This window comes from Hordeum vulgare, chromosome 3H (assembly GCF_904849725.1).
Source record: "Hordeum vulgare subsp. vulgare chromosome 3H, MorexV3_pseudomolecules_assembly, whole genome shotgun sequence".
Classification (NCBI taxonomy): Eukaryota; Viridiplantae; Streptophyta; class Magnoliopsida; order Poales; family Poaceae; genus Hordeum; species Hordeum vulgare.
The window spans coordinates 189,294,613-189,313,124 of record NC_058520.1 but is presented as its reverse complement, the minus strand read 5'-3'; the positions used below and the strand labels follow the sequence as shown (position 1 = coordinate 189,313,124).

At 45.3% G+C, this 18,512-nt stretch overlaps 2 protein-coding genes across 2 annotated transcripts; one reads left to right on the top strand and one right to left on the bottom strand.

The window, feature by feature from the left end:
- The first annotated feature begins 8,861 nt into the window (after positions 1 to 8,861).
- On the top strand, positions 8,862 to 11,407 carry LOC123443471 (rhomboid-like protein 14, mitochondrial). The gene is made up of 2 exons (XM_045119844.1): positions 8,862 to 9,165; positions 10,386 to 11,407. The coding sequence occupies exons 1-2, from the start codon at positions 8,941 to 8,943 to the stop codon at positions 11,160 to 11,162; spliced, it is 1,002 nt and encodes a 333-aa protein (XP_044975779.1). The 5' UTR covers positions 8,862 to 8,940; the 3' UTR covers positions 11,163 to 11,407.
- An 874-nt stretch (positions 11,408 to 12,281) lies between these two features.
- Positions 12,282 to 12,878, bottom strand: LOC123441615 (the record flags this gene model as incomplete). Its single annotated transcript, XM_045117967.1, has 2 exons — positions 12,282 to 12,665; positions 12,783 to 12,878. Coding segments are annotated over 2 exons (480 nt in total), but the record flags the coding sequence as incomplete, so codon positions are not given.
- Positions 12,879 to 18,512: the final 5,634 nt, after the last annotated feature.

The window sequence follows — 18,512 nt, the reverse complement described above, 5'->3', positions numbered from 1 at the left end:
GTTACTAGGTGACTGTAAGGGTGCTCTACAGGTATCTCTGAAGGTGTTTGTTGGGTTGGCATGGATAAAGACTGGGATTTGTCACTCCGTGTGACGGAGAGGTATCTCGGGGCCCACTCGGTAATACAACATCACAACAAGCCTTGCAACCAATGTGACTAAGGAATTAGTCACCGGATCTTGTATTACAGAATGAGTAAAGAGACTTGCGGGTAACGAGATTGAACTAGGTATGGAGATACCGACGATCGAATCTTGGGAAAGTAACATACCAAAGGACAAAGGGAACAAAATACGAGATTAACTGAATCCTTGACATAGAGGTTCAACTGATAGAGATATTTGTAGAATATGTAGGAGCCAATATGGACATCCAGGTCCCGCTATTGGTTATTGACCGGAGAGTGTATCAGGTCATGTCTGCATAGTTCTCGAACCCCCAGGGTCTGCACACTTAAGGTTCGGTGACGTTTCAGTATAGTTGAGTTATAGGTGCTGGTGACCGAAGGTTGTTCGGAGTCCCGGATAAGATTCTGGATGTTACGAGGAGCTCCGGAATGGTCCAAAGGTAAAGATTGATATATAGGAAGTCCTGTTTTGGTCACCGAAAAAGTTTCGGGATCATCGGTAGTGTACCGGGAGTGCCAGGAGAGTACCCGGGGACCACCGGGAGGGGTGTGACGACCCGAAAGACCTCATGGGCTGCGGGAGGAGTCAAACCATACCCTAGTGGGTTGGCCGAACCAACCACTAAGGCACATGCGGCTAGGGGTGGGAAAAAACCCAAAGGTGGAAAGGGGGAATATTACAAGTGAGAGGAGTCCTACTTGGAGTAGGATTGGAGTAGGACTCCTCCACCTCCAATTTCGACCAAACCTTGAGGGTTTGAGACTGCCTCCTCCCCTCCCTCCCTCCTATATATACTAGAGGATTTAGAGGGGAGAGTTAACCCTAATTGCCACGTGCTCCCTCTACTTATATCTAGATCTGTTTCTCCTCTAGTCTAGTTCGGCAGTGCTTAGGCAAAGCCCTGCTGGATTAGTTCACCACCACCGCCACCATGCCATCGTGCTGGAGAACTCAACTATCACTCCGCCCCTCTTGCTGGATCAAGAAGGTGGAGATCATCATCGAGCTATACGTGTGCTTAACGCGGAGGTGTCATTCGTTCGGCACTAGATCGGGATGGATCGTGATGGGATCGCGGGACGGATCGTGATGAGATCGCGGGACGGGCTGCGATTTGGATCGTGAAGATGTTCCACTACATCAACCGTGTTATATACGCTTCCGCTTAGCGATCTACAAGGGTATGTAGATTCACTCTCCTCACTAGTAGATGATCATCACCATGGATAGGTATTGCGTATGCGTAGAATTTTTTTTGTTTCCCATGCTACGTTCCCCAACAACTATGTCCTTAGTCATTGAGGCAATTGCAATTTATCATATTTTCAAAAAGAGTCTATGTAAGAGCTTTTGTTTATCAAGTCCCACATAATCAACTATCATATAGTCTTCTATGATTGCTAATACTCAGCGGCAGATGAGTTCATTAACTTTGACCTGCCTGCCTTATGATGTGATGAGATGAGATGAGATGATCATAAGATTGATCAACACATGCATGAAGAATACACGATGACAGACATGATGCCACATTTCGTTTCTCTTGTCATGTGCGACGGTAGCCCATGCGCATGACCACTACTAATCCTCTATTCTTAAATAGCTACAACCCACTAGCTAATTTTCCTCTTCATGCAACAATGCCACATCATCAAGTCATGCATGGAGTCATAAGTTATTTTTTCCACTACTCTCTTCATGCAAAACATACCACCTCATGCATTATTTTTTCCCACTGAATTAAGTCATGTAAGAAAGTTTTATACTATTTTTTACCACTTATCCATACATTTTTTAATAAGGTTCCCTCCGCAACGCATCACATGAGCAAGTCATGCATGTAAACCATAAATTACATTATTTTTTTATTACTCTACGCATGCAAGCACCACATCATTAATTCATGCATATTACTCATAAGTTACTTTTTGCATTAGATTTTGTATTGACGGTATATGTGTTAGTCGCATGTACCATGCATACATATGTATTTCACATTCACATTTTTGTTAAAGCGACATTCTTTTTACTACATTTTTTATCTTTTTATACTCTTTATATTTCATTTTCATTTGAAAACTTACGTTCGCTTCCCATAAGTTATAAATGTTTTTAGCAACTTTTATGATTTTTCTAGCAAGTTTTCCGCAGCAACGCGCGGGGCAACATCTAGTAGTAGTAGATTCCACAACCCACTTCTTCTGCCGATGGAACCATGGTCTTTAGTATTTGCATGTGTCTCACGTGCCATGCCATGAATGCATGGTAGATCGATGTTATCTATGTTTTGTGCTACCTATTACCTTTGTAAGAAAATATAAGAGTGTGTAACGTATGGTATGTTCCTTCTGGCAAGCATGGGATGCAATTCAGCAGAGGTGGAATCAGATAGCTCCTTTGTAGTACAATCAGTTAATTTGATGAATGAATATTTGTTTGGGATCTGATGCCGCCATTGTTGCTGAACATAAGCAACTATCTCTCGATTTCTCAAAGTTATCTTTCAAACATTGTTTCAGAGAAGTGAATCAGGTGGCTCACGAGTTAGCAAGACACTCCTTTGCTACTAGACAGATCTCCTGGTTCTTGGGATGCTGTTGTCCCTGATTTTATTTCTCATTTCCTTGTAAACGATATGACTATTATATGAGAAATAAATCTAATTACTGTGAAATATAAATAAGAGACGTTTTCAGTTTCAGCAAATATTGAGTTCAGCGCCCTAAAAAAGCGCCATCTTGCCCTTGCAATCTACAAAACCCAGATTTTCTATAGGTGCTCTTTTTTAGGGACACCTTTTTTATTTTGAGGAGCACGGATAGTAGGAAAATCTTTTGTAGGGAAATCAATCTGGTAGTGTGGGACTCGCTTAAATCATTTACTTCTTTACCTTTCATGATGGAGACGAGTTCATCAATCATAGCGGTCAACTCCGCACTCTTCTCTTCAATAACATTGAATCTCTTGGTGGTAGCCCACTCAACATGCCATTGGGCATGGTTTTCTTACATTTCAACAAGCAATTTTTTAACATCAGCGATGGGCTTACCCATGATAGTCCACCCTGTAGCGGTATCAAGCATTGGTTTCGACATAGAATTCAAGGCATTATAAAACATGGGCAATTCCTTATAGACTCCTTCATGCGACTACACACAAGGGCTAGTGGCTCATGATCTTCCCCCATAAAACTTGTTATCTACGAATAAAGTTGCATCAGTTTGCAGGTGGGCAAAACTTAGATAAAAACTTACTGCAACAATCAGTCCATGAAGTTATATTACCTCTAGGCAAAGCTGAAAGCCATTCTTTTTTCCTTTTCTCTAAAAGAGAAAGGAAACATATGTAACTTCAAAGCGCAGGATCATGATTCGTAATGTGTGTCATGTTACACAGTTCTGAAAAATTATGCAAATGCATACCGACATCCTCAGAAGAAGAGCCTCCAAATCGGTCATTTGGAACCATAGAGACTAGGTTGAGTTTTATCTCATACTCAGCGGCAGAAACATCAAGTTGTGCAATCGGTTCACGCATGAAACTAGTGCTAGGAGTAGCAAAGCTTCCAAGATTACGAACCATGGTAATTTTTTTGGTTTTTTTACTAAGTAAACTAAAAGCTGAAACAAAACTCTAAACACAAAGATTTGGCACACATATCCTCCCCGGCAACGGCGCAATAGAAAGGTTTGATTAGTCCCTTTAGTGACTCGGTAAAGGAGCACAAAGGATTATCGTCTTTTTCTCAAGAGGTGACCCTGAGTTATCGAACCCATGAGGCGAGATGCCATTTAAGCAAGGGTTTCTAACGAGCTTTCGCAAAAGAATTAAATTCGAACTTTTGACCGGATCATAAACCAGGCTGAACTAAAAGCACTTATAAGAAAAATAGACATGGGTATGAGGACTTATGTTTACAACCATGTATTTGTGTCCGGATCATCATGATCTTAATTTGTGCCTTCGAAGTCATCCATCAACATGTATTTGCTATGTATCAAAGTGGGGGATGTGTCCAAATTACATCTTAACCTACACGTGTCCTACATCAAGAGTCAGTTATCAAATCGAAAGTCCTATCAATCGTGTGAGGTTCCCCCGGTAATTAAGATAGCAATAATCAGACAAAAGCATTGGGTGTTTAATGAGTACACTTTTTGAATCTCCAGAGATAGGATCCGTGTTACCGTACTAAACCTTTCTGTCATTAGTATCCAGGATAACACATCACGATCTCCCTGTCCTTAGCCTCTTCGTGGCTCGCTCTTCATAATCATGGGTACATGCAGGGATAAAGAACGCGAACGAGACAAGAGACAACTACGAAGCAACTTTATGCTACACATACCAGACGTTAATTCATAGTACCTCCATTCATCCCTTCAAGAAATACATTGGGTTGCAAGGACTTACCTTAACCCACGACCTCACCCAACTACTTACATATGGAGATCAGATCAAACTAAGAACTCATTAGAGAACACATCATGAAGATGAATTGATTGATATTATGTCTTACAATGGATGTCACATGTGATACACGATTACAAGTACAACTAGATGGCCGAGAACTATTGTGACTATGAATGTGGTGGATATGAAGCTAGAGATGGAAAATGGCGACGGTTAGGGTTTATGGAGCCTTATCTTTATCTCGAGTCAAACCGTTCTATAACGGACCGACTTTTCTATCTACATAAGAATCAACAATGTATCATCTAATCCTACGTTATTCCTATGTTATTTGATTTTACGTGAAGATTCATGCGTCTTTTCTTTTTTCCTTTTTCCATGCTAATGTTACTTAGATGAGAATTAACTCTCGTCTAGATGAGAGTTAGGCACACCAAATCAAAATATTATCCTAATAAGTATCTGACGTATGACACATGCATATGGCCACTCCAAACGTTTTTTTGTGGCAAATTTAGTGATACGAGAATGACAAATTTAATTGTCAAGCATGTCAACTTTCATGTTTCAGTTTATTTTTATAGAAACTTGTCATATACCACTTAGATTTGTCATCTTTGCGGGATTGATAGTACCATCGAAAAACGTGAGGGCCAGAGTGCCACATACATGACATGTGACACTTATCATCTAGGTAAATATATACTACGTAACTTTATTCATAATAGGTTTAATAAAATTAATTTGTGGATGTATATGTTGATATACAGTAACTGCTTGTAAATTTAGTGAAATTTGTACAAAACTAAAGTTTCAAATGATTCAAACGAGAGAAAGTATTTTGATAAAAAAGGACAAAGATGATGGTTAGAGTGTAATTGCGGAGTCGGCGTCAATTTCCAAAGCGATGTTTTCTTGCCAAAGGATCTACTGTATTTTTCTACCATCAAAAAATAAGAGGAAACAAAAAATATATATATGTATATATATATATATATATATATATATATATATATGTATGTGTGTGTATGTATGTATGTAGCATCTATTTTCTTTATATAGAACAAATTTTATCTACAAGCAGTTATAGTTACCACCTAATTCTTTGACCACCACGTGTCCCACCTTGCCACAAAGTATAACGGGTGAATGGTTCGCTCGTACAGGTTCTATACCCGGTAGCCCTTGTCCCACCTCAGGTCATTAAGATAATTGCATGTCCCACCTTTATAGCTAGCTCAGTTGCCGAAAGCATTAAAATAATTGTTGATAAAAAAAGTTCAACTTTCTCCATAATTTTTGGCTGGATGAAACAACTTTCGGGTAAAAAAACAAATCACGGTGACACTAATTGTTAACACTAGAGGAAAAGAAGTATCATGCTCATGTCTACACATAACATGAATGTTATTTTTCACGGCATGTAGAAAAGCAGTATGTAAGTATGTAGTATATCATTCTAAAATAAAGTATATAGTACGTAAAAATGAGGCCTTCTTATTTAATAATGAAGTATGTATATATACTCATTAATTGTATAATGGCGTATGTGTTTATGCATTGTAATACTGGAGTATGTGCTACTACTGGGTACTTAGTGGTAGTATATAATTTCTTTAAATTAACATCCAGAAAAATTGTAGAGAGGTGCACAAGAGTATGTAGAATATATATATTCGTTGGGAAATCGTGTCAGAGTATGTATACAAGTCTACAAAGAGTATGCAAAATATCATATACACCAGAATTATACAACGAGTTGAAGCATTCTATTTGTCTTATCTACACGTCATGACTTAGAAGCCCTCATGCGGCGCATTTAAAACTTGAGAAGGAAGGATGCCCGGCACCAATGGCCGGTGGATACATCTTGATTGGCAGCCGGTAGTTATATGGTAATTATCTTTCCACATAAATCGGGTTGGTAGGTGGGGGTACGGGCTCGTAATCTTAACGGATAGAGAAATACTAAACCGTACCCGTTAATTGACACTTGGATCTAATTAGATCGGAGGGCAGCGAGAGTGGGGGTAACTACCACTAGCTGGCAAACTCGTAAAGCTTTTATTCAACCGTCACAGTTTATTGGAAACAGTATATATATTTCTATATCTTAAGCAATTTCAATGAAGCGACCCATTTCGTCCGCCTACGTCCGTTTGAGTCGGCGCGGACAAAAAAGGCGGTCCAACTCGCCGACTCAAACGGACACGCGTCCAGTTTTTATCCGTGGGCAACCCATTCCCGGCCCATTTTTGAGCCGGATTTGCGTCGGCGCGGACACGCGATGGACGCACGCACGCTCGCCTTCTCCTTCCCCCGGGCCCATTGGTCGGTGGCCCATTAGCCTCCCCTCATCCAACAACAACCCTCGCTCGCCTCCTTCGTCGTCGTCGTCGCCGCCGCCGCCTATTTTGCTGGCGACTGTGCCAGTTGCCGGCGCCTCCACATCCGCCCACTCTTAGCAACGCCGTCCACTCCCACGTCGCCCGCCGCCGCCGTCTTGCCGCCGAGGAGCCGACTGCTTCCCACCCCCGCGCCCCCGACCAAGAAGCCGCCTCGCCGCCCGACCAGATCCTCACCGGCACGCCCATGGGATGCCGGCCACTCGTCGGCCGTCGGCAGGGCAGCTAGCTAGTCCGTGCGCGTCGCGACTCCCTTCATCGGCTGTCTCCTTCAGCGACGCCTGCAAGCTGTTCGACAGTTTGACGAGGTACAAAAATGGACTCCGCCGACGAGTTCTTTTTTCATAATTTCCTTTACGACTCCGACGATTCGTCGTCCGATGACGAGGATGAGATATTGGCTGCCGTGTTGGTCCATCACCACCTCAATAGCCAGCGGCCATTGTTCCGTGGCTCCATTCCGGGCCACCTTTCGGCGTTGAATCACAACCGAGAGAGCGGACATTTTCTTCTTTGGAAGGACTACTTTGATACAGCGAACCCGTTGTTCAAACATCAACAATTTCGTCGCCGTTTCCGTATGAGTAGGCATGTTTTCAAGCGTATTAAAGAGGGAGTGGTCGGCTATGATGACTATTTCGAGTGCAAAGAGGATGCCGTTGGCAAAGATAGGTTTTTCCTCTTATCAGAAATGCATTGCCGCCATCCGAATGCTTGCACACGGAGTGCCCGATGATCTCATTGACGAGTACGTCTGTATGAACGAGTGTGCTTGCCTAGAGTCCCTGTATAAGTTCCGCAAGGCTGTTATTGTTGTGTTTGGCCCTGAGTGCTCGAGAGAGACGGCTGCTGAAGATACAACCTGTTTGTTGGCGATGAATGCCAGCAGGGGCTTTCCAGGGATGCTTGGTAGTATAGACTGCATGCACTGAGAGTGGAAGAACTACCCTTCTGCTTGGCAAGGGCAGTATAAGGGCCATGTCAGGGCTTGCACTGTCATAATAGAGGCCGCGTCGTCTCAAGATCTCTGGATCTGGCACTTTTTTTGGCAATGCCGGATCACACAATGATATCAACGTGCTTTAGCGCTCGCCGGTGTTTGCTAGGCTTGCCGAAGGCAACAACCAACCGGTAAAATTTACTATCAACGATCACAACTACGACAAATGATACTATTTGGGTGACTGTATCTATCTTCAATGGACCACTATTGTCAAGACAATACCTGACCCTGTCGGAGAGAAGAGGAAAAGATTTTCCCAAGAGCAAGAGAGTGCTAGGAAGGATGTCGAGCGTGCCTTTGGTGTTTTGCAATCTCGATGGGGCATCGTTCGGTATCCTGCTAATACGTGAAGCACGCAGAAACTGTGGAAGGTGATGACTGCTTGTGTGATCGTGCATAATATGATCGTAGAAGACGAGCGTCTGGAACGTCTGTACAATCAAGGGTTTTAGTTTCAGGGTGAGAATGTTGTGCCTGAGCATGGAAGAGCGGTAACGTTTAAACAGTTCATCCAATTTCATCAAGACATGCGTGATTGAAAAGCTCACGTGCAACTGCAAAATGATTTGGTTGAGCATATATGGACTCATGTTGGCAATCAATAGATTTATCTTCTTTTATTCATTTGCAAAACTATGTGATACATTTTTATTTTTATTCGGCTTGTAATAACTATGCTATTCGGTCCAAACTATGGTATTTCATTTAAACTATGCAAATGCATGCAAAAAGGTGGCCAGTCGGCCACGCCGGCACATATGAATCGGCGCGTTGGATGCGTTGCCGACCCATATCTAAAACAGAGCGGACTTCGCACGGACGGCCGGACAAAAATCGAACAGAATCGCTGTTCGTTTGGGTCGAGTCGACGCATTGGAGTTGCTTTTATGAAGAGAGAAAAGGCCTTCGCCCTGGATTTGCCGAATAAAAAAGAAAGGCTTCGCCACGGGCCTGTCCGTCTTCGACCACACCGGTCCATCGATCTCGGCGATGGGGGTCGGCATGAGCAGCGACGGGCAGGACTTGGGCGGCCGGACGCTGCCGCTGTTGGCTGTGCGGATGCTTCTACAGTACGGCCCCACCGGCGCAAGCCGCCCGCCCGTGACTGCCGCGCTGATCGCCGCCAACGCGCTGGTGTACTTACGCCCGGGCGCCGTCGACGCGCACCTACCCCGGCTCCGGCACGTCATGTTCAACCCCCACCTCATCATCAAGGTAGCCTCCTACACTACCACGCCTCGACCGGCTGATTTTTTTTTAGGGTTAATGGCAGGTGCTCTGCCTTTGCATTATAGATTAGGCATTTACAAGAGAAAAGTCTGAAGCCCTAAGGCAGACAGGGAAAAACAGCACACGTATATAGCTAAATGCCTCGAATAGGCCATATCCAAGTATGTTAAGTCAGACCTCACTAAGCAACCGGCTGATTAGATGGTGGAAGTATGTGTATGCTATCTTTTCTTTTGCGATGGAATTATGTTTGGATTCAGTTGGCTACTGAACAACTTACACTGAGCACCGTTATCCAGGGGTACAGTGTTGCAGAGTTCAGCACCACATTATGTTGTGCCGATATTTTTGTCTCCGGTTGCCGCATTGTTGGGTTTAGCTAATAAGGGAGGGCATGTACAATGGTTCTATCTTAGCAGTGCACGAAGGATATGAAGTGGAGGAAAGAGAAGCCAGAAAAATAAAAGTTTTTCCTTCTCTTAATTAAAAAGTGATCTCTTAGCAACAAATCTCTCGCTCTATTTATTGGAATATGTAGTTACAAGAGATAAGATTAAGAGACAACCCATTTGTACACCATATGATATTGTCATCTCTAGATTACATCGCAGCATTAAGATAAGATGGCCTTTTCAACCACTGTGCATGCCCTAACTTATGCTTTTGATCTGCCTAGCTTGTAATTGGGCCAAATTTATAAGATGATTACTGAGCAATGCTGCATAGGAGCAGGATTCTGACCCTAATTATAATTGGGATTCCCTATTGGTAGTATTTGGCAACAATACTCTATTAGAGTTGGTTAAGTTTTCTCTTCTTTAGTTAAACATAACGTGGTTGAAGCACAGATTGACCCCATGTTTATATACAAGCTTAGGGACTCACTTGTCTAGTTGTCTAGATCAAGGTATCTAAATGACATTTTCGCACACAAAAAGAATCTAAATGACATGATGTGTAAGTTTTGCACCCCATGCCCATGGCTCACTTTAGACTCATAGAATCGGTAAAATACACATTGCACTGTTCGCAATGTTGTGCTTCTCCTGTTGCATTGTCGCCCTACCAGCAGGGTGCAGATGATGTGCTAGGAATGTCGTACTGCAAGTAATTGCAAGTTTTTTCTTTTCAGAATTTTCTAAGCATCCTTTCCAGATTTTTATATATCCACCACTCAAAACTAACAGTTATGAACATTGTTGCAGTTCAGCGACCTGAGACGTTTCTTCCTCTCAGCTTTCTACCACTTGAGTGAAGGTCACTTCTTCATGACCATGGCTTCTCTCTTGCACACGGGGGTAAAGCTTGAAACATCAATGGGCAGTCCTGAGTTTGCTTCCATGGTGGTTTCCTTGCTTGGCCTTTCTCAGGGCTTCACATTGCTCTTGTCCAAAGGGTTACTTTTGCTCGGCAACGACATGGCGTATTATCAGTATTCTGCTGGATTTAGTGGAGTGCTGCTTGGCATGAATGTTGTGCTGAATGCCCGAGAAGGCAATGTTGTCTGGCAAGGGGTGTCCGTTCCTTCAAAGTATGCGGCATTGCTTGAACTACTAGTCATCCATGCTTTCAATCCGGAGGCGCACTTGGTTTGCAATGTCGGTGGGATACTTGCTGGCCTGGCCTACCTTTTGCTGAGGCACGGTCCAGAACGTCTCGCTCATATGTTTTCAGGCATTGCAGACGTTGCGAGTCAGCCGGTGAGGTTTGCTAAGAGACTTCTGAGGTCAGCAGCCCATGGTGGGGGGAGCACTGTCCGGCGCCATGTTGCACCGGTGCCAAAAGAGGTTGGTCGAGGTATGTGGTGGAGATGCATAACATGTTCTTATGACAACTCGCGTCACGCAGATGTCTGCGAGATGTGCAGCACTCCGCACCCGGACCATGCCTTTTCCCGCAGACGGCATGTCCAAGACGGTGGCAACAGCGAGCTGTCAGTCGAGGAGATCCGCCGTAGGAGGCTTGAAAGATTTGGAGGATGATCTAGTCTGCACCAATGCAACGTCCCCAGGGAAGTAGCAATGCAATGTCAAGTCGTCTGCACCGAGACTGGCATCTGCCCGTCTTGTGCTAGGTAGTTTAGTGATCCTTGGCTCTACCATCTTAGTTATATGTGGGATGCTTTATGTAATCATCATTGCGAGGCCCGAGTACTATTACTGGTATGGTTATGTTCTTTTGCTTGAATCTTTTACAACCAGAAAGCAGTTTCCTAGTGATGACTTAATTTGGTGTTAGGTGGTTTGCTGGAGATTAGACACCTGAACACAGGTTTTGCATGCATTCCTTAGGGCATGTATGATGTTGCTATCTTAGTAATGCCATATAGGATAAATGATGAGGTGAAAGAGAGAGAATTCATAAGATAAGGTTTGTCTTCTCTTATTTAAGAGAGAATAAGAGGTGGCCTCTTAACACAATATATGTTATCATGTTTTTAGAAATAACTAGTTATTGAAGATAGGACTAAGAGGTAACTCATTGTAAGACATTTTTTTATCATCTCTGAATTACATGTAAAATTTAAAATATGATGATCTTACCAACCATTGTGCATGCCCATGCTCTTATGGTGAGAGGAGCACTGATGCACTTCTCACCTATCTGTCCGATATGTGAGACCTTTCCGTCTAGTGGAAAGATTCGATTCAGCCTGCCTTCCAGACAATCTACTCGTATTTTCCATCATACGGTAAGATATAGGGACCGATCTCTCGTCCCACCAGAAAAAAAAAACAAATCATGGGAATTCTAATTTTTGTTGTGCTGGCCTGAAAGCTCTTGCACAGCAACTTTCAGTACTAGTTTTGTCATTTGATTTGACAAAGAGACACTTTGATGGGAGCTACTAAAACTGGTGTACAAGACAAGCAATACACACATGATTCTGGCTATGGTTTGGAGCTCATGAATTCAGTGACAACTTGCACAATTTTGTATATACTACGTATTATACTAGTACAAAGTTTGGACTTGGTACATACTGATATTATTACCCGGAAACTCGTATACGTCCCAAAGGGGGCAATGTCTGGTGGTACAATTTTAGTATCACACCCAAAACAGGGATATCATCCGAGAAGAGAAAAAAGCAGGCTCCCTTACTTGTGCGTGTTGCATTCCTGGCAGTAGAAATCGTTGCGTTCGATGAGGGATCTGGCCCCCGCCGCGATCACCTTCCTTGAGGGGGGCCTGGTTGCCGTCACCTTCACGTCCGCTGGCGTGCCATGTTCGCCGCCGGCCGTGCCGCTCCCCCTCCTGCTCCGCCGGATCGGGTGGCTCGTCCAGCAGGAGAGGGAGAGGCGGGTCCTGGGAGAAGAGAGAGACGATAGCCCGTCTCGGATGGCCCTGGCGATCTCGCCCTTCTTGTCCTTGCTCGTGCTATTATTGTCCCCTTGTGTGGCGGGCGGCTGCGGCGGAGAACGCCTTCGCCGGAGAAGCCCCGTGCGAGCGCCTTCCTCCTCATCTCCACCCTCTCGCGCCTGCTAAGAGAGGAAAGCAACAACGGAATCACCCCAGCTATCTTTGGTGGCTTGGTGGATGGACGAACGCGGCGAGTAAGCGTGCGTACGAGGAGATGGGAGGGTGGAGGCGGTACAAACCTGAGCCAGGATGGACGAGGGATGGCTGGCTTGCTGCCGTAGAGAGGAAACGGTGCCGCCGTGCCGGTGCCGGTGCCGGTGGAAGGCGTCTCCTTGAAATCAGAGGGGAGGTCCCCTTTTCAGGCCTGAGGCGTTGTTTCCACATCTGAAAGACTCTCTTTCCAGGCTTCCAGCCCCATTTGAAACTCATAGACTCTACTAATCATACACGTCTTGTAAATATAGAAATGATTATGATTCTTTAACCCCAACAATTAAGGTCTTTCTCTCAAAGTATTATACCCCTCCTCCAAAAAAGAAATACTTCCTCCGTCTCAGTTTACAAGTTCGACACATGTATCTAGGTCGTCAATTTGACCAACTTAATAAGAGACATATATAATAAGAACTATATCATTAAAAACTTTAGATGTTTTATTTTTTAATGATATAATTTTTATATTAAACAATATATTTTATATAAGTCAAATTGATGATCTAGGTATACGTGCATGCCTTTTAAACTATGACAGAGGGAATACTATAGTTTTTCTTTGCAATTTTTTTTACATTCAAGATTTGTAATAACTTGAAATCCATGTGTTTATGCAAGTTTAGACTATGTTATATGCTCATAATCTACTATTCTTAAATAGTTGATCCTCACGGAGTCTAATTCTCTCAACATGCAACCTTTCACCTCACCAAATGTGTCATGTCACATCCAATAACACTATTTTGCAACCCATGCAAACCACATGCATACTCTTTCTTTGTACATAAGTGCAAGTGGGAAATATTTCACATTCAAAAAGTAGCTCTTGATTTGAATCATTTTCTTCATACAAATCACATATGAAATTAATCTTTAAATTCCGGACGCAACGTGCGGGGAAATCACTTAGTTACAATAAAGCCTTGGATCCATTTTACGGAGCAATGTGGAAGCACCTAAGCTCCTTTGAGGAATAAGCAAGACCTCAATATCTCTATCTTTTGATCAGTGGAGGAGCTACCCCTAAAGATGTCGATGTCGATGGAGATTGTCGAGATCAGAGCTACGAAGCAGCTCCTAGATAGTATGGCCAGGGGTTAAAACACTTCGATACCCTACACACGCGACAAAGGATTTTACCCAGGTTTGGGTCACCGTTGTAATGTAATACCCTATTCCTGCTTTAGGGTGTGTTTGCTTTGAGGATACAGTGGCACGTGATGGGTTGATTCCGTCCGCGATCCACCATTCCAATGTTTAGTTGAGGATGGAACCGGAATCGGGTGATCCTCAGAAAAGGAATATTCCCTATATATGCTTCATCAAGTGATTCCACCAAATCGAAGGAATCACGTGGTTATTCTTCTCTTATTGATAGAAGAAAAAAGAAAACACCTCTGCTAATTGTTAAAACCAAAAATACAATGGAAATGTTGCTGGAGTTTATATAATATTTTGATAAAAAAAAGAATAACCCCACAAGGTGAGTTGAGTCATATTCTTCTCATTTCATATCTCCAACCAAACACAAGAATGGAACGAACCCGTGACATTTTTTATCTTCAACCGAACACAAGAATGGAACCAACCCATTCCTTGAGAACGAGACCATGACATGCCATGCCTTTTGGTTCTCAAACCAAACACACCTTAGTGTTCTTCCATCTTTTTTCCAACCCCTTTACCAATACAATACCTTCTCCTTTTATACTTCAAGCCCCGAGTTGACTTTGCCGGCATTCTCGGAATGGGGGTAACCAGACCTGCCTGCCTGTGGCCCAGGGGTGACCTACTTCATCGAGCAAACCAACCGGCACGACACCATGCGAGGCAAGGCCCTCGCGATGGGCCAAGCTTCGCGAGGAAGAACAACATCAAGACCCACATGCGACCTCCTCAAGACCCCTCGAGAGCGGCGGATAATCCGAGGCAAGACCCGGCCTCAAGAGTCAAGGATGACGCAAGGGAAGGACATGCGAGCAGCAGACAACAGGATGGATCAGATTCCCCTTTCGTGCAAAGGGGGCAAGGACGTACCAGGGTTCCGAAGGCATCTTCCAAAGGTTTTGCTTTTGGTGCAACAAGGCCGTCGCCGCCCGCCAGCAGGACAAACGTCGTCCCCGGGCCCGTCCCTGCAGCGCGGGCAGTCACTTTGTAGGCGAAGACCACCTTTGGGCAGGGGAGCATGTTCCCCTGTTCCCCTTCAAAATTGGCCACTGTGGGATCCCTTCCCGCCGAAACGATAAGGGAAGAGGACCGGAGCCGCCACTATAAATGGAGGATAGGTTGCTTCGTAGAGGGGGATCCGAGATCCATTCATTTCACCTACTAGCATCACATGTAGCCACCCAGCCTCCGGAGGCTCACGAGCACTGTACCAGTTCATCCACCGACCTCCATGAGAGGCAATCCACCAAAGCAGGAGTAGGGTATTATGCTTCCCAGCGGCCCGAACCTGGGTAAACTGTCGTGCTCTGTGTCTTCCTCACCATCGAGTGGGTTCTCTGCCTTGTCCATCGAATAGCGAGCTAGGTGAGGCGAGCCAGTGAGAGATCTTCGTACACGCCCCTGAGTTCGAATCTTTAGGGTTTTGCAGAGCCCGAAATCCGACAGACTTTCCCTATGATCCTACATGACGTCTACACTCGGGGAGTAGGTAACCACTCTAGACGACAACTGAATGTCCTCTGAATTGTATGCACATCGTTCATCGACAGCGACCAAGGCATGTCCTACCATTCTCGTACCCAGCATATGAGAAACATGCTCACCGTGCCCCACAGGCAGCTCCACCGCATGCCAATAGAAACCACGACCAGGTCCCTTTGGCAGCCCGTCAATGAAGTGGTACTATCGGGTACAGGTCGCTCGCTATCGAAGGCCTGGGGACTGGACAAGCCCCGTCCACTGAAGTAATTCCACCCAAAAGGTATACCCCGAGCAACACAACACTGAACGAGGGAGCGGATGTTAACTTGAGCAATCTTCCCATCGAGTAGTACACTCCTCGGGAAGCTCGAGGTAGAGCCCCCTCCCATGTTTTGCTAACAGCAGCCCCGAGTCTCTCCACTCCTTTGCAATGTATGTTAAATAGGAGGGGTAGGGTGACGGAGCCCTATACCAGGGGTGGCTTACAAGTGGGAGCCCGGCCTCGTCAACTATAAGGGGCCTACTTGGCTCAAGGCAACAAGGAAGCCCTAGGAGGCTGTGAGAACCTTCATGACCCCCCCCCCCAAAAAAAAACAATTAGAGGACAGCGATGCCCTAGATCGCATATACCGCCATGTAAACCTTAGACCTATAGTGCTTATATATAAGGGAGGTCTAGTGTCATCATCTCCCTCTATCATCAGATAGGCAACTCTTGGTAGCAATCTCATACACCATTGTAACCCCTCGCACTCGGATAGACCCCTTGTGCGACCTCCGATCCCGGGATTCCAGCTGCACTTGGACCCCTACCAAGGGATCTGACGATATTTTGCACCGTCATGGGGCCCAATTCCGTGTGAGTGGTGCTAGGGGTCGTGACTGACGTGATGGAACAGTCGAATGCCTCATTGGTTCATGCGCTTGGTAGAAAACCATTGTCGACTTCCTCCAATCATTGGCGACGTGCTAATGATGGGGCTTGACCCCGGAGCTGCTTCGCGGAGGGGATGGGGCCATCACTCCACCCCCCATGGTGTATAAATATGACATCCCCTCCCTTGAGTAGAGCATGCTCCTACCTTCCCCATTCTCTCTTCTTGCCCTCGGATCCCCTTCCATTGTCACTACCATGGCACCAAAGAGGAAGGCACCAAAATCCCCCAAGTCGAGGAAGCGAGCGCGCGATGAGACCTCGACGCATATGATCCTCCCTCCATCTCATTTCAACGAGATGGAGCATGACCGACTTCGTCCGTGGTTGGTGGGCTCCGGTTGTGAGGATGCACGAGACATTCACCCTATGACCTACCCTACGGACTCGAACCTAGACTAGATGATGATCTTTGTCCATCACATCCTGGTGGACCTCCTGTCGCCGTTCTCATCCTCTTGCTCGCCATCCTGAGTGATTTCAGTAATAACCTCGTCCACCTTCCTCCTAGCTTTGTCCTTATGTTTGTCACCTCCATTCACCTATGCACGATTTCCATGGGTGCGGCGCCTTCGGTATCTCTCTTTCTTCACTACATCATCCTACACCCTTCTGGAGGCGAGGAGATGGAGAGACGTTATCGCTTTGTCATCCGTGAAGATCCCGCCAACTACTACATTCCCATGATGAATGGTGGCGAGCTAGGGGTAGCTCGACGAGTGGTGCTACATCCACTTGGACCCTTCCACAAATCTTCCTCCCCTTCCTCGGGTAGGCACTCCTTGCCTCGAAAGTGTGGGAGAGGCTGGCAATCGACAATACCCACCTCTCCCTGATCACAGTGCGCACCACCGAGCTGCTCGAGCATGGCTTTACGGCAGCCATGGTGACCGCGGACTAAATGCGTCGTCGATGGGCCTCACTGCGGGATCGTCCTCGCTTCGTTGCGATCTACATCGACATCAACAACGGGCACGTACGGTGATAGTTTCGGGGAGGTACCTGACGTCATCCCAGTTGGAGGAGTTGATCTTCGCAAAAAATAAATTGATGCTACCGAATCGTGTTTAGGGGCAACCAGATCGTTAGGGGCGGGGGCATCCCCTAGAATCATCCTTGGAGGCGCTGGATCCCGCTCCCACATAATTTCATATCAATGGGTATTGTGATACTTCCTTCTTTCCTCGGTTGCCATACGCACCAATATTGGACAATGATCTGATATGAAGCAGTGAGGAGAAAAACATGAGTAGCCAGATACATCTCACACCACAGCTCCCATTTGCACATGCCATGTCTAGACGAATCTAAACATTACGACCCCTTTCTTTCCTATTATCATATGTAAAATGACGCCCGAGAGCCCCAATTCCACCAATTCACGAAAGGTCACCATCTAACTCTCGTCACACAAAGAAGTAGGTAAATGTTCTTATTGCCAAAGAAATTCATTAAATCCCCACACGCAAGCCTTGGATCCTCCGATACAACACGCAAACGCTCTAGATGTTCCCACATGATGTATCAGTACTCCACCCTCGGCACACCATAGACAAAGGTACCACGTGACTGAACATCTGTAAGAGCGTCCACCACCACAACATCAATGTAATGAGCACATGAGTTAAGAACAGTAACTTGCAACCACTCGTCCCAAAACAGTGCAAGACCGCCACTCCTCCCATCACTATACACTCCATGAAAACCTTTCAAGCCTAATGTCCACTTCAGTTTCTCCATCTTTGCTGAAACTTGTCTTGTCTCCTTGAAACAAGCTTGGCGATATTGGCATTTGCGAGTATCAACACCTGATGAGCTATCCTGCGGTCCCCCCTGACACTTCCACGCTAGCATATTTATTGCTCCAATCTGCACCCCACGAAGGAGCTGGTACTTGTAAACAGGGTTGTGTTTTTCCCAAAGAGGAGAGGAGATGCAACACGGTAGAGATATGTATTTCCCTCAAGGAGAACCAAGGTTAAGATCAAAGCAGGAGTCATGGTGAACTTTGTATTGAAGATCAAAGAGAAAGACAGAGCCATCTAGGTACTAGCTATGGACCCGTAGATGTGTTGTAGAATACTCACAGAACTTCATGGGAGGAGCGAGGTTGATGTAGAGTCCCGCCATGATTGACCCCCCCCCTCCGACAGGGCACCGGAACAAGGCTCGA